At 37.3% G+C, this 13,504-nt stretch overlaps 1 protein-coding gene across 8 annotated transcripts in view; it reads left to right on the top strand.

The window, feature by feature from the left end:
- Positions 1-13,504, top strand: part of SLC4A7 (solute carrier family 4 member 7) — a 97,618-nt gene that overhangs the window by 57,334 nt on the left and 26,780 nt on the right. For 5 of the 8 annotated variants that reach the window (XM_055806946.1, XM_055806943.1, XM_027782739.2 and 2 more), the window contains 6 exons: positions 6,894-7,009; positions 7,805-7,864; positions 8,458-8,615; positions 10,328-10,415; positions 11,937-12,083; positions 13,360-13,463. In XM_055806946.1, the coding sequence (XP_055662921.1) occupies positions 6,894-7,009; positions 7,805-7,864; positions 8,458-8,615; positions 10,328-10,415; positions 11,937-12,083; positions 13,360-13,463 (673 nt within the window). Of the gene's footprint in view, positions 1-1,105; positions 1,475-6,893; positions 7,010-7,804; positions 7,865-8,457; positions 8,616-10,327; positions 10,416-11,936; positions 12,084-13,359; positions 13,464-13,504 lie in introns of all 8 variants that reach the window. The other 3 variants (XM_055806944.1, XM_027782740.2, XM_027782743.2) reach the window with 2 other exon arrangements.

The raw sequence follows: 13,504 nt of genomic DNA, 5'->3' as shown, positions 1-13,504 counted from the left end.
GATGATGACATGGGCGGAAAATGCATGCGACCTTTACCTAGGCATACTTTCTGCGCCTCCTTTCTTGTGTAAGTTTTTGTAGGATTGTTCAATGTATTGGTCTCTGTAGTGCCTGGCATAAATGTGAAACTGAATGTGTCCAGTTTGCTGTTCCCCTGCTTGGTGGCATGGTATGTGAAAACAGCACATTTTTGATTTCAGGGATTGTAGGAGAAGTAATCAATGCTCTTGTCAAGGAGACTGCCATCCCAGGAAAAGTGTGGTAAAAGGGAGGAATGTTATTGCTAAACCTTATAAAGGAGGTACTGATATGAGGACAGACAGTCTCTCTGCCTGCTTAAGGAAGAACTGAAATCTATTACAAACTTAAATTTGTGCGAACTGTGGCAAGACTTATGTTCTCTTTAGATAAAGTTAGTGAGATACGGAAACTGGATAGGGAAAAAAATGTAACAATGCATTTTGGCGAGACGTGTTTAATTTTGGGCAGATGAACATATTTGGTAAGTCACAGCAAGAAGAAATGGAGAAGTGACTATCTTAAAAATACAGAGACTACAGCTGGCTAGGAAACTTCTTGTTTTAGTAAGACTTAATGGAAGACAGTTGCATTTAACACGACTAGGTATGTTTGCTCATGTTCATTTTGGAATATTTTAATTTAAAAAATCGATAATTCTATATAAAGGTTGCAGTTAACTGAAGTCCTATAATGTTTTGTGTGCTGCTATTAATGTATTTTTTGGATGGCATTAAAGGTAGCTGCTGTGTAATTAGGAATAAGAAATTCTACGAAAATTTAAGAGTCAGTTTCAAGAAACTTTTTTTTTCGCCCCTATTAACAAATCTTACTGACTTGAAGATAATATCTTCTCCCACATATCTTTGGTGCTCTAATTAGTACTCATCAGAAATTCTGACTTCTCTAATATCTGGAATAAGATTTGCTCTTATCTTTTATATTACTTGCATGAGTATGACACCTTGGCCTGTAAAGCTTGCAATTTACTATGTAGATTGTTAATACTTACTTGTGTCTGTGGTTTTTTTTTTTTAGTATATCCCTGTTGTAAGCCTCATGGTGTTTTAATTTGTTTTATCTCAGGGGAAGGCCTTTCAGCCTCCCGCCACTCTTTGCGAACAGGTCTCTCTGCCTCAAATATTTCCCTGAGAGGAGAAAACCGTTTGTCAGTTCTTCTCAATTACCTTCTTCCTTCTTCAAGAGCTGGAACCCCGGCAGCCTCAAGGTGTACAACCCCCGTAACTACCCCACAAAACACACCACCCTCCAGTCCTACCTGCAGCCACCCGCCAACCACAAGTGCCCAGCCAAGTCCACTTCAGGGCAAGGAATTGCTGGTGTCACCTGCCAGTGATGCTATTCCTTCAGTAATAATCCACCCACCTGAGGAGGACTTAGAAGTGCAGGAAAGCCAGGAAAAGAAGACAGAGGAAAATATTGACAAAACACCAGGCAACTATTGAAATTTAAGCTGTCCATGTGTGATGCACACTGCATCCGGATCACTTGCATTGCAATGTTTTTGGCACATAACTTGGGCACAAGGGAATTATGATAACTGTTACCTCTGCCTGCATGTTTTGTTTTATTCTCAGTTGTGACTGTTTTCTTGTTCAGCATTTTTAACTTTTTAGCTTTTAACTAAAGCCAGCAAAAAAATTCTTTAATTAACCTTGATTTGTGTAATTAAAAAGGAATATAGTGTTAAAATACAATACATAAGCAAAATGTCAAAAATGGTGGCCTTTTACTTTCACTCACCTGCAGTCTGTGTCAGGTTTTGATTTGTTGTTTTTGTCAGTTGAATTATTTTAAACCAGTGGTTGATATTCTGAGATGGCTACAGCTGAAGATGTGGTGAAGTATTAGCGATGAATATGAAAAGAATTAGAAAGGATGCAGTCATCAGTGGTGTTCACAGCGTAGTTTTATCGTGGAGTCTTTAAGCAGTTTCACTTTTGCTGCTGTGCTTTTAAAAACTAGGGCCATTAAAATCAGTGGTGGTTTGGTGGAGCTGGCAGGTTCAGTTCCCCGACAGCCGTTTCCAGATAGCTTTCCATTAGTGCACTGCTTCAGCATCAGGCACTTGGTTACTGTTTTGTGTGTTTGATATGTAAAATAGCATAAGATAGTTAAGAGTTTATAGGTCAGAGCTCAGCAATTTATGAATTTGTTGTCTTGCAAAGCTATTGTTCTTCACATGTAAAAATGCATGTAGTTGTATAGATAAGTTGAAAGAAAGGTTGGAAAGTTCTGACAGTTTCTTTAATTGTTTTTAGTAAATGTTTCTTAACTCATGCATTCTGCATGCATACTGTTACACTTGCTTTACGTTTGCAAAATTACCACTTATTTAGAGACTTCAGTATTCTTCTAGATAGATGATATTTTCAAGCAGATCACCTTTCTTTTTAACCTTCAGGCTCCTCCTGTCTTTTTTTTCATTATTTTTTTCTTGTACCTTGCCAAAACTAGACTGTAGGTTTCTCTCCTTTCTCCTTATGTGCATGGGATGGGGGGTTGGGGAAACTGATTGTGCTCAATTCTTTTGGCAGGGGGGCTTTTCTTGGTTTCCTTCCTCACTTGTTTAATAAGTAAGGGCATGTTTTTACATATAGCAGTGAAACTATGCTGACAGAGAAAAGGCTGTGGTTATCTGCCTTTTCACATCTTGCAGCCAAGTCACTGAAAAGGAAAGAACGTACTGTGCTGTAGGCTGGCATCTTGAGCTGGAGCACAGGCCCCTGCCATACTTAATCTCAGAAAAGCAGAAATCTCTTTCTCCAACTTCCATATGGGAAGTTAAGAGAATTCCCTTGAAGATTGTTCTCTGTCATGGGTGATCTTTCAAAGGTAATTAAAACCCAGAAGTAAAATAATGGCTATAATTGGTTTTCCAGTTCTCATTTTTCTTCTCATCTGGCAGAAATGACAGCGTGCCAGACCCAAGATCTTTAGAACCCAAGAGAAGGCAAACAAATGAAGATCAAATACTTGATGCTATTATTATCAGTAATAAAACTTTTTCCACCAGAATCTCCTCCAAGTCAAGTTCAGATTGCCTTTGTGCCTCGAGGGAATGTTTCTCATAAAGGTCAAATCTGAAAGGGACGGTTTCCCAGTTAATTCATAAATAAGTCTTTCCAGAGAAAGATGAACACCAATAATGATGGAAGACATTTTTGTTTTCTGGGTTTTTTTCCACCTTTTTTAATTCAAGAAATCATCTGACCACAGGAAGACGCATTTTCCTTAGAGATGCCTTTGAAGACATTCTCAGACTGTGACTTCAGGGCTGAACTGGGCTGATCTCTGTCTTGGAAGACAGACTCAGAAGGGAGCCCTGAAGAGGAAGTAATCTTCCTTGTATTAAGTTTAAAAAAAAAAAATAAATAGTCTTCTGGGTCCATTCCACTATAGGTTATGGTCTGTATTGCCTCTCTAGTAATTCAGAACATTGCAATCTGAATACTTCTTCCACGTCAGTATGACTTTGAGTTGGGTTTGTTTCCTATGAGCATTAAGAAATGTGTTAATTTTCTAGTAGGTGGCTTTCTTCTGTTTAGCATTCATCTATCCTTGGCTTTCTGTTATTCAGACTTTAGTTTTCAGTCTTTATAAATGTTAGGTTACTGAACTTAATGTGAATTTTACTGTAAAAGGAGGGAAGAGGGACACGCTTTCAGTCTACCACTTAATTTTTATCAGCCAGTCATCAGTTCACAGTAAGTCAACCAAGCAAATGGTTCTGTTTAACATCTTTTTTTTCTTTTGTCACCAGTTGAAGAACAGCTTTTGTTTTTCCATCTTTGAAACTGTTGAATAATGAATTCCATAGGCAGAGCTAGGAAGAGAGATGTGTCACAGATCAAGATGAACACTGTTAATTCACCAGCATCATTAAGATTTCCTAATGTCTCCGAATAACAGCAAAGCAGCCTGTTTTAAGGGGTCTTTTGGTTCGCCCATAAACGTACTTTAAAATTGAGTAAAATAACATTTAGAACAGTTTTGCTCTTAGGATAATTACTTACTGAAAATAGGAATTCAGAAAGGTTTGCATATTTGCCTTCTAGAAGTAATTTTAATTACTTTTTTCACACTAAGGCTGCATTGGAATTTATTTTTTAAAACAGGTTTTTATTTCCTCAGATACAAAATGGTGTGACTTCATATTTAAAAATTTTGCATTGCAGCCTATATAAACATAATTATATTGGAATAGTTGTGCTTAGGTGTTGAACCTCTCTTACTTCCCCAACCTTTCTTTTTTTTACTGAAACAGAGATGAGGCAAATATCTGTATTCTTGCTTTCTTCTTCCAGAAGACAATGTTCATTAGATTTTTGTGATGACGACATTAAACTAAGTGCAGCTACAAAGAAAATGCACATGATCTTTAGTGAAGGTGTAGTTTTAAGTACTTTGAGTGATTTTATGAGGTTTTAATCCAAATTTACTCAAGACTCGATCCACTGCTGTCTTTTGAAGGCGGGGCAGGTGGTATATTTGCCCTAACTAACATCAGTAAGAGTACTGTGTATTTGTGACGATCACCTTAGTATCTTGGTACGGCTAGATGAATTTCTCAGTCTCACAGTCTGGAAAAATTACTAAGCAGTCGCCTCTCAGTCTGTAGCTACTGAACTGGAAAAGAGAAGGAAATTTGTTCTTTTATTGGTGTGAAATTTGAGTAATGGTGTTATGCTATTAGAGATGATGATTTTTTAAATTCTGAGTTGCCCTGCAAATATCAGATTGAATGATATGCATAATGAAATGCAGTATCATATGGAAATGCTTGCTCAAGTCTGAAAACCTGTAAGCAGTATTCTCATGTGAGCACCAGCAGTCTGGCTGACTGTTAAGACCAACAGAAAGGAAAACTATTTACATGTGGTTTAGGATCAGGCAAATGTTCCTGTATCAGTGCCAAAACTTGTGAACCGTAAGTGTGACTGGCTGTAGAAATTTTGAAGGCAAGCCTTTTGGATGAACCAGTATCACTTTAGTACTGAAATAATAAATTAGTTTATGCTAATGCGTGGAATCCTTATTCTGTATCCTCCTCCTTGATTATCTCTCCACTTTTATTTCTAGTCTGTGCTTGCTCTTGCTCACAAGGCATTTGTGAAAATTGAAAAATGATACATTATTAGTCATCTTTCATCAGTCATACATCTTCAGTTACTTCTATTGCTACGTGGGGGGGGGGGGGAGTGAAAAATCTGTATGTATAAACTTAAATATTATGCTCTTCTTCTGCAACAACTGTTTAATATTTCCTTTCTATTTCCAGTCCTACAAACACATCTTAATATTAACTCTTACGCAGTTAAGTACTTTGAACAGCTGATTTCACAGGCGTTTGATTGGATTGCTGTTATTCTTGTGAATAATGCATACATCTTGGAGTGAAAGGGTAGAATGATTTCCCCCCCCTCCCCTCTCTAGATGAGTGTAGTATTTATAGTGTTAGCTAATTACTTGTGCATGTTAGGATTCACAAAGGAAATTACAGTTGATTAACTTCATTTGAGTTTTGCTTCAGGAAAAACTACCAGCACCACTTACATCCCTGTGAACTGCTTAGAATGAAAATCAGTGGTAAAGGCTTGGACCTGCATGTTTTCCATTAATATGATGGCTCTTTTGAAAGAGTTTTTTGGAAAGAAATTTGGAGATCAAGTAAAGTTAGTTCAGTTGTCATTTGAAATGGTTAAAAGTGTCAAATTGCTAAATTATAAACATGGAGGGATGCAAGTAGTTGTGCAACAGTAGTTATGACAGAGCAATAGCGAAAAGGTAGCCAATGAGGACTTCAGTTTTATCTTGACTAGTGACACTTGACCTAAATACAAAGTTTCTGCATCTAATACAGTGTTTAGACTTTAGTCTTTGTATAGATGTGGTTTTGAAAGCATGTTAAAGCATGTTTTATCACCACATCTGAAAGGTCTAGTGTAGACAAGCAAGGCCAAATGCACTTCTAGCACATGTTATACTGAACAAGTAAAAGCTCTGTAATACAAAAGATGGGATTTGGGCTTGGTTATGCATGCCTAGACCAGCTTTTGGTAGTTGGGTAGGGATAACTGTGGTGCAATGTGGAATTCACTGTGTATGAACACCTGGGTTACTTGCCTTTTGGGCCCTTCACTGAACCTCTGTTAATAGTAGTGTAGCAAGCTACATAAAACGGTCTTGCCTTGGTGCAGGTGTTAGAGGGCACCTGTACATTTAACTTAAACAATTGTATGTGCCTCTTCAGCTAGTGTGTTAGACCATTTAATGTAGTAACATCTGGTCAGATCAGCAGTTGGAGCTTTGGTTTGTTGATTGAAATTATGGCTTGCAAGCTGTTTATCCTTCATGTAGTACACTATTAGTACACTATTTACTTGTACAGGTTAGTTGACTACCGGGGTATCATTCCCTGTAGTTGTAGCCTGAGGCTTGCTGAGGCTTTTTACAACTCAAATAACTGCTACACAGCAGTCTAGGTTGCAGAGATGTTTGCTTTTTGTGTTTGAGGACTTCTAAATGTAGTGAAGATGGTGTCTACTAACTACTAGAGCAGTTATGATTAATGTCAACAGTTGTTATTTTTTCTGTGATTAAAGTAGCTTTTGTTTTCTGGTGACTGTTCTGCAAATGGCCATCATTTGGGCAATACTTAATTTTTTTTAAAATTATGTCTTTATTTTGACAACACAATGACTTGTTAATGTTGCATTTATGATACTAATGTGGGGCACTGAATAACTTGCACATTTGCTTTAAGCAAGCTGCCACATTGAGTTTTGGTAGTGTCGCATACTTGGTTCACTTCATACATCATTTTGAACTTACCTCTTTTGTTTTAATTTAGGGCTGTTAGCTTCTCCACAGTCAGCACCTGGAAATTTAGACACTGGGAAAAGTGGAGACGTTAAAGGTACTGGGACAGGAGGAAGCAGAGAAAACAGCACAGTTGATTTTAGTAAGGTAAATAACGTTAAATACCTTAATGCTTAGCACAAAATAAGTATGTAACAAAAAATGCCCTCGTTGTAACTTCCCTTTTAGTTACAACTGAGACACATACATGCACATGTGTACAAGTGTTCATAAGACATACGTACTAAGACGTAACTTGTATGTATGAGTGTCAGAATGTGGCGTAGGCTAAGTGTGTCATACATTTTGAAACTTTTCCCAGTGGGACTCAACTTTGTTTTGTTTGATAATCTCTTCAGTATTTTGGTAACTTCAAGAGTGCAGCAGCTGTACTTTCTCATGCAGAGGGAGGTATTTTCAGATCTGCTATAAAGACTCTTACGAAAGATATTTTGTAGATGGTGTTGTAACAGTTTTTCTAGGACTGACTTTTTGGGTATTTTTGTATAGAGGGCTTTTAAAGGGGATTTGTATTATATGTTTTATGAATCTGCTGTACAAGAGTTATTGTACCTCTTAATCATTGGGAGCATGTAATACCACTTAAAGGAAATCTTGTGTAATACTGTGAATCCTGTGTATTTCTTTCATAAGTTAAATTTGCTGGGCAAGTTCCATTATGGCTTTTACTATAAAACTCAGTCTGTAGTGTCATCTATACTGTGAAACACTGTAAGAAAATTGGTTTGCCAAGTGAAATAATTGTGTTTAAGGAAAGCTGACTTACACTGTAGTTCTCATCTAATCATGGCAGGTGCCATATATTCCTGCTCCTCTGTCACAGTTTTTACGTTTTTGCTTGGCCTGTCCTTCTGTACACCTGCCTTGTCTCCTGTTGGGCAGGAGTCAGCCTCCTGGCACTGTAGTTGTGGCACACTTGGTGTGGGACTCAAGAGGCCATCTGTAAGTTATGTAGATAGCAATGTAACTGGTGCTTGTGTGTGTGTATATGTGAACACAGAGTTCATGTGCTGTACCATTTTCTAATGCCTTTCGGTAATTATGTACAGAAATGAATGTTAAGATTTGCAGCTATCATATTCCTTATGGAAGAAGACATAAACATACAAATTATTTTTCAAAATTAGGACATACTTGAAATGTGCCACTGAAATAACTAACTGCATTCTGGAAACCATGTGTAATTACATGAACTCTCCTTAGTTAATAGTGTGTAGTTGTTGTTACGTCCTTTCACAGAATGTTTGTCATGATAAGTAATATTAGAAAGGTGGTTATGCAGTTTGGAGTCTTCTAGAATACAGTAGGTGGTAGTAATTCTAACTCCTAGAAAATAATTTATTATTAGTTGGCTGGCTGGCTGACATTTTCTACATATGTTTGTCTTCTGTGTACTGTGGGATATTTAATTTGCTTTTTTATTTTTCTTTGTAGCATAAATGTCTAGTAAATACTGATAAGTTTGTAATTATGTTATAGAATATCTGCTAACAAATGTAAGGGAATAAACACTTGTTTCATCTTTGTATGAATAGGTTGATATGAACTTCATGAGGAAAATTCCTTCAGGAGCAGAAGCATCAAATGTGTTAGTGGGAGAAGTAGATTTTTTAGAAAGACCTATTATTGCTTTTGTGAGGCTCTCCCCTGCTGTGCTTCTCTCAGGTCTCACAGAGGTTCCGGTTCCTACACGGTAAATAAATGCCTGGAAAGTCTGGCTTTACTTATACAGTAAGATAATATTTACAATCTGAAATAGTTGTAAGTTTTTATACATACTCTATTAAGCTGAAGAAATGCAGACTTTTGTTTAACATAATGCCAGTTATTTACTGTAAAACTCAAAGGAATGAGATCAGACATAAATTCGCTGAATGCTATAAATACATGTAATGATGCTGTCTTAAACAAGCGCAGAAGTTGAAACTGATAGCTGACCTGGAGTCTTTCAAGCTTGTGTTGCCATTTTAAAGAAGGATATGAAGACTGATACAGTTTCTTTAGGTGCAACACAAGGTGATGGTGGGGAAGAGTCCATCCACCAAGTCTGAAAGTCTGTCTATTCTGAAGCTTTGCTCTTGGTACACACAAATACTCTGTAGGTGGTGGAAAAACTTAGCTTTTCCATGCCATCCAGCCTGGTGCACCCATCCTCACCCCCACAGAATCATGGGCCTCACCAGCATACTGTGGGTATACCTACCACAGATAATCGAAATGTCAAAATGCAGGTCCCGTGATGAAGATAGCAGGTCATTTCATCAGACATCATGGAGGCCACTTTGTTTTCTGTGCATGTTGATGTATTGGGCTGTTCTGTGGTGTTTGACATAAATCTGTGCATTTATGTTTTTTGGTGGTTTTGGCTTTTTAGTGCTTTAAAATTACCATAGTACTTGTTTATCTTTGTAATTTTCAGTTTATACACTCTAATGAAAGGCAAAAATAATCTTGGCAGTGTTCTTATAAATGTGAGAATTTTCAGAGGGTAGTTGATATTAGTGCTCATAATGTTTCTTGGGAAATTCCAAAATTTCTGCATACAGATTATTGTGTTAATGTAGCTAAAACTGTCCTGTCCTAAATTTTTCAGAATGGTTGTAGAGTTGCAGATTTGGAATAGCATACTTGATTCTGAAGATGCAATCTAAGTTTCAGTTAGGGTAGTCAACTTGGAAAAATAACATTGAGCTTTCTGTACTGTGAGGTGAAAGAAACCCCATACCTTTTTCAAATGTGTTGTACTTAGGAGCTTCATTTTCATGGAGTATGGGAAGAAAGTAATGAAAAGAATTACTGAGGTTTGTATCATTTCAACTTAAGAGGTACTAGTCCTGTTTAAGTTTGGTATTTTTTTAAAAAAAGTGTGATACCTGTTTACTGTGATTGGAAATGGAGACTGTCTGTTAATGTGTGCTGTGACCCACCCCCAGATGCCCAAAATGTCACTTTTACCTTCATAGATGTTCAAGCTACAGGTTCCCTTCCTTTCGAGGATATGAGTATGGCCAGTAGCTCGAAGTATATCTCTGCACCCGCTGTGTGAAGTACCCAGTCACCCCTCACTGAGGGGTCTTTGCCAGAATGTCAGAAACTCATAATCTGGAGGAAGTACTCATTCTGCTCTAGCCTGTGGATTTCTACTACATTTAAGGCTTTAGAAGGTTGAAACATTAGGCTTAATTAAGAAGATTTCAAAGTCATGTTGGTTCAGGATTCAAGTTCCTTCCAGTAATGACTTTGAGGCAAGTCTTTTCTTAGCCTTGCAGCAATCTTTAAGATCTGAAATGGTGAAGAGGATATTTTTACTTCACTACTAAATTTTCTTTAAACGTTAGTTTGAAAGGACCCTCTGAGTATATTGAAATGAGTCAGCTGTGTTCATCTCAGTTGCTTTTTCCACAGGTTTTTGTTTTTGTTGCTGGGACCAGCAGGAAAAGCTCCACAGTACCATGAAATTGGAAGGTCTATAGCAACACTTATGACAGATGATGTGAGTGATGTTTTTTAGTTAGTAGTCTAGAATAATGTTTTTACCGACTGTTTTCAGTAAATATATTCTGGAGTGACAAGTTAAACTAAAAAGCTCCAAACTGGTTAAATGAAGAACTGTAAACCTCATTATTTCTTGTGTTAGTGAACTAGATAATGGTAAATTAACTTTTCCCCTTGTTTTCCTTGAAGAAATCTTAAATGTATTTCTGAAAAAACACTTCAGCTTTGGTGTATACATTTCATTTTTGTGTGGAATTGGGAAATAGAACTATTGAATAGAGCTGTGTCTGGTATGAATCACTGTTATGTCGAAGAGGACAAAGGAAACTGCCAGTGTTCAGGACAGAAGGTTTAAGAATGTCTGCGATTGAGTCATCAGAGATTTTTTTTAAATCAAGGCGAGGTCAAGTCATTAAAATTAGAATTTTACTAGGCATTTGAAGTCATGTGCTTAGAGCGCTGGTGGATGGTTTTAAATAGGATGTTTTATTTCTGACTTCGCATTGAGCGCCACCTGCTGAACTGCTGATAATTATTAGGGTTATCTAACGGAAATTTTAATTTTTGTTTACTGTAGAACAATTTAAAGTTTGGAAATGTGAACCAGATGAATGGTCATTTTACAGTTGGGCAACCAGTTGGTGAATACAGTATTTGTTCAGTGTGAGAACTGAGTATTAAAAGCTTTAGTGGCAGCTTCTAATTTTTTAGGTGGGCTGATTTTTAGCAATACTGTGGATCATTGAAATAGAAAAATATAAATTAGTCAGTGGTCTAAAAAGACCTAAATAGACTTAAAAGATGTAATTTACAATTAGAAGACTTAACAGTCATGTCTTTGGAGACAAACAGTTCAGGCTTCAAATGTTCAGGATAATCTTCTGCAAAGGTTTTTTTTATAGCAACACTAGCATTTCTTTCTCTGTGTGTATAAAAAGCATTTTGGGATTCAGGAATTGTTTTGTTGTTTCCCTCAAATAGTACGAGTTTGTCAAATCAGAGTTTGTGTTGTGGTAGTCTGTAAAACAGCATAGAGGTTTTTTGAGTAGTCGGAGGATTGCTTTCGTGTGCTTTTTAAGAAATCTTTTAATTAAGCTTGAGGTATACAAATTTTTATAAAAACTTGTGTTTTAGTTTGGAGGTCCTTTTTTCCTGATACAGCACAGCATGGTGGCACAGTGGCTGTGGGACAGGGTTACTCGGGCAGTAGTACGTGAACTTGATTTACTGACTATTGAAGATCACCTTTTTAACTAAATTTAGAAATGAACTCAGTATTCCTTTTGGGTTTGAAGATACAACTTACTTATTTTATGTTCCATAGGGATGTGCATACAGATAGTTTTTAAAGCAAAAGTATGCAAGTAAAGTAAAAGCCTAAATTTTGAGGACCTTAAAAAAATTTTCCATGCTTTTTTAAAAATAATGAAACTTTCCTTGTGATCAGTTCCTCTTTCAAAAAAAAAAAACACAAAACAACAACAAAAACCCCCCCATGAATGTTGGTACTATTTTGCAGGTTTTCCATGACGTTGCCTATAAAGCAAAAGACAGAAATGATTTGTTGTCAGGAATTGATGAATTTCTAGACCAAGTGACAGTCCTGCCTCCAGGAGAATGGGATCCATCTATACGAATTGAGCCACCAAAAAGTGTTCCTTCCCAGGTAAAAGGCGAAAAAGGGGAAAAAAAAAAAAAGGGGGGGGGGGGGGGGGGGGGAGAAAAAAAAGGGAGAAAAAAAGTCCAATAGAAAGCTTCTGTGATTTTTATTTTGCAAGTGCCATTTCCCAATGCGAGTAAATTGTGTATTGTGTACTTGAGGAAGGCAGTGACATTGATTTGGAAGAAAAAGTGGATTGTCCATTTAAGTGTTAAAAGAAGTGTTAATCAAACTTCTGCAATGTTTGTAAGTGTATTTACTATTATTTCCTTTTGTAACACTGAAGTGAGTTCATGTGGGATCTAGGAGAACTGGTCTGAAATTCTACCTGAGATCATATTATAAATTTCATTTTTAATCTAACAGTGATCAGCAAGAATACTGTAATTCTTTTATGTAAAACTTCTATTTGCATACAGTGTCGATTGAAATGTTTTAATGTATATTGGCTAACAGATAATGTTCACGGAATGTTTATGAAGTAGATAAAAATGGATCATATTGCTCAGTTGTGATACAAGCTTCGAATGAGAGCTGGGGAGCTGGACCTTAGAGGGACATCGATTTCTTTCCTTCCTCCTGCTTTACAGCTGAGGGGAGTTCCTGCTGCCGGGGTCAAAAGTGGGGGAGAGCCTCAGAAGGGTGACATTGGTGTTGAACCCAGCGGTGGTTTGAGGGAGCGGGAAGAGTGACAGCAGTGTGGTTTATTCATTAATGGCCGGAGACTACCACTTGTTTCCAAAATAAGCAGGGCTTCGGGGGTTTTGGGAGGCAAGCTCAGCTGAGAGATTTATAAGGAGCTGGTGAGCAGCTTGCTCAGTAGGGGAATGACTTCTCATTTATACTTCATCTAAATTCTCTGCCTGTCATAAAGCGAGGTCAGTTTCTTTTAGAAACTAGAGGCTCTTCTGCCCTGGAAATGATTGAGGAAAAAAAATCTGAAGATTTCTAGGCATCATGGTTGAGCCTCTGCTGTGTCTTGAAAAGGTAGGCTTTGCTTCCCCATGTCTCATGGACGTCTTTCTTACAGAAAGAGGGAAGATCAGTACTGTTGTGCAAGGTACTAGTAGGGTCTTTTGGGGAGTATTGTACAGTTCTCGCCATCTGTACTCGAAAGATGAATATAGCAAATGGAGGACTGCTGATAAGCTGGGACAATGAAGAATGTTTGGAAGGCATGGAGTGTCTGCACGCTGTCTTTGAATTACAGGTTTTAGTGTAAATGCAGTCTTAAAGTATGGGTTTTTTTCTTCTTTTTTCTTCTTTTCCTTCCTTTCTTTAGGAGAAAAGGAAGGTACCTAAATTTCCAAATGGATCTACTCCTACAGGAGACACTCTCAAAGAAGAAGGCCATCATGCTGGACCTGAACTTGAGAGAACTGGAAGGTGTGTTCACTTCCCTAAATTCTAGCTACTGTAAAGAAATA

This window comes from Falco peregrinus, chromosome 5 (assembly GCF_023634155.1).
Source record: "Falco peregrinus isolate bFalPer1 chromosome 5, bFalPer1.pri, whole genome shotgun sequence".
Taxonomy (NCBI): domain Eukaryota; kingdom Metazoa; phylum Chordata; class Aves; order Falconiformes; family Falconidae; genus Falco; species Falco peregrinus.
Note: the sequence above shows the minus strand (reverse complement) of the source record. Positions and strands in the feature narration are given on the sequence as shown.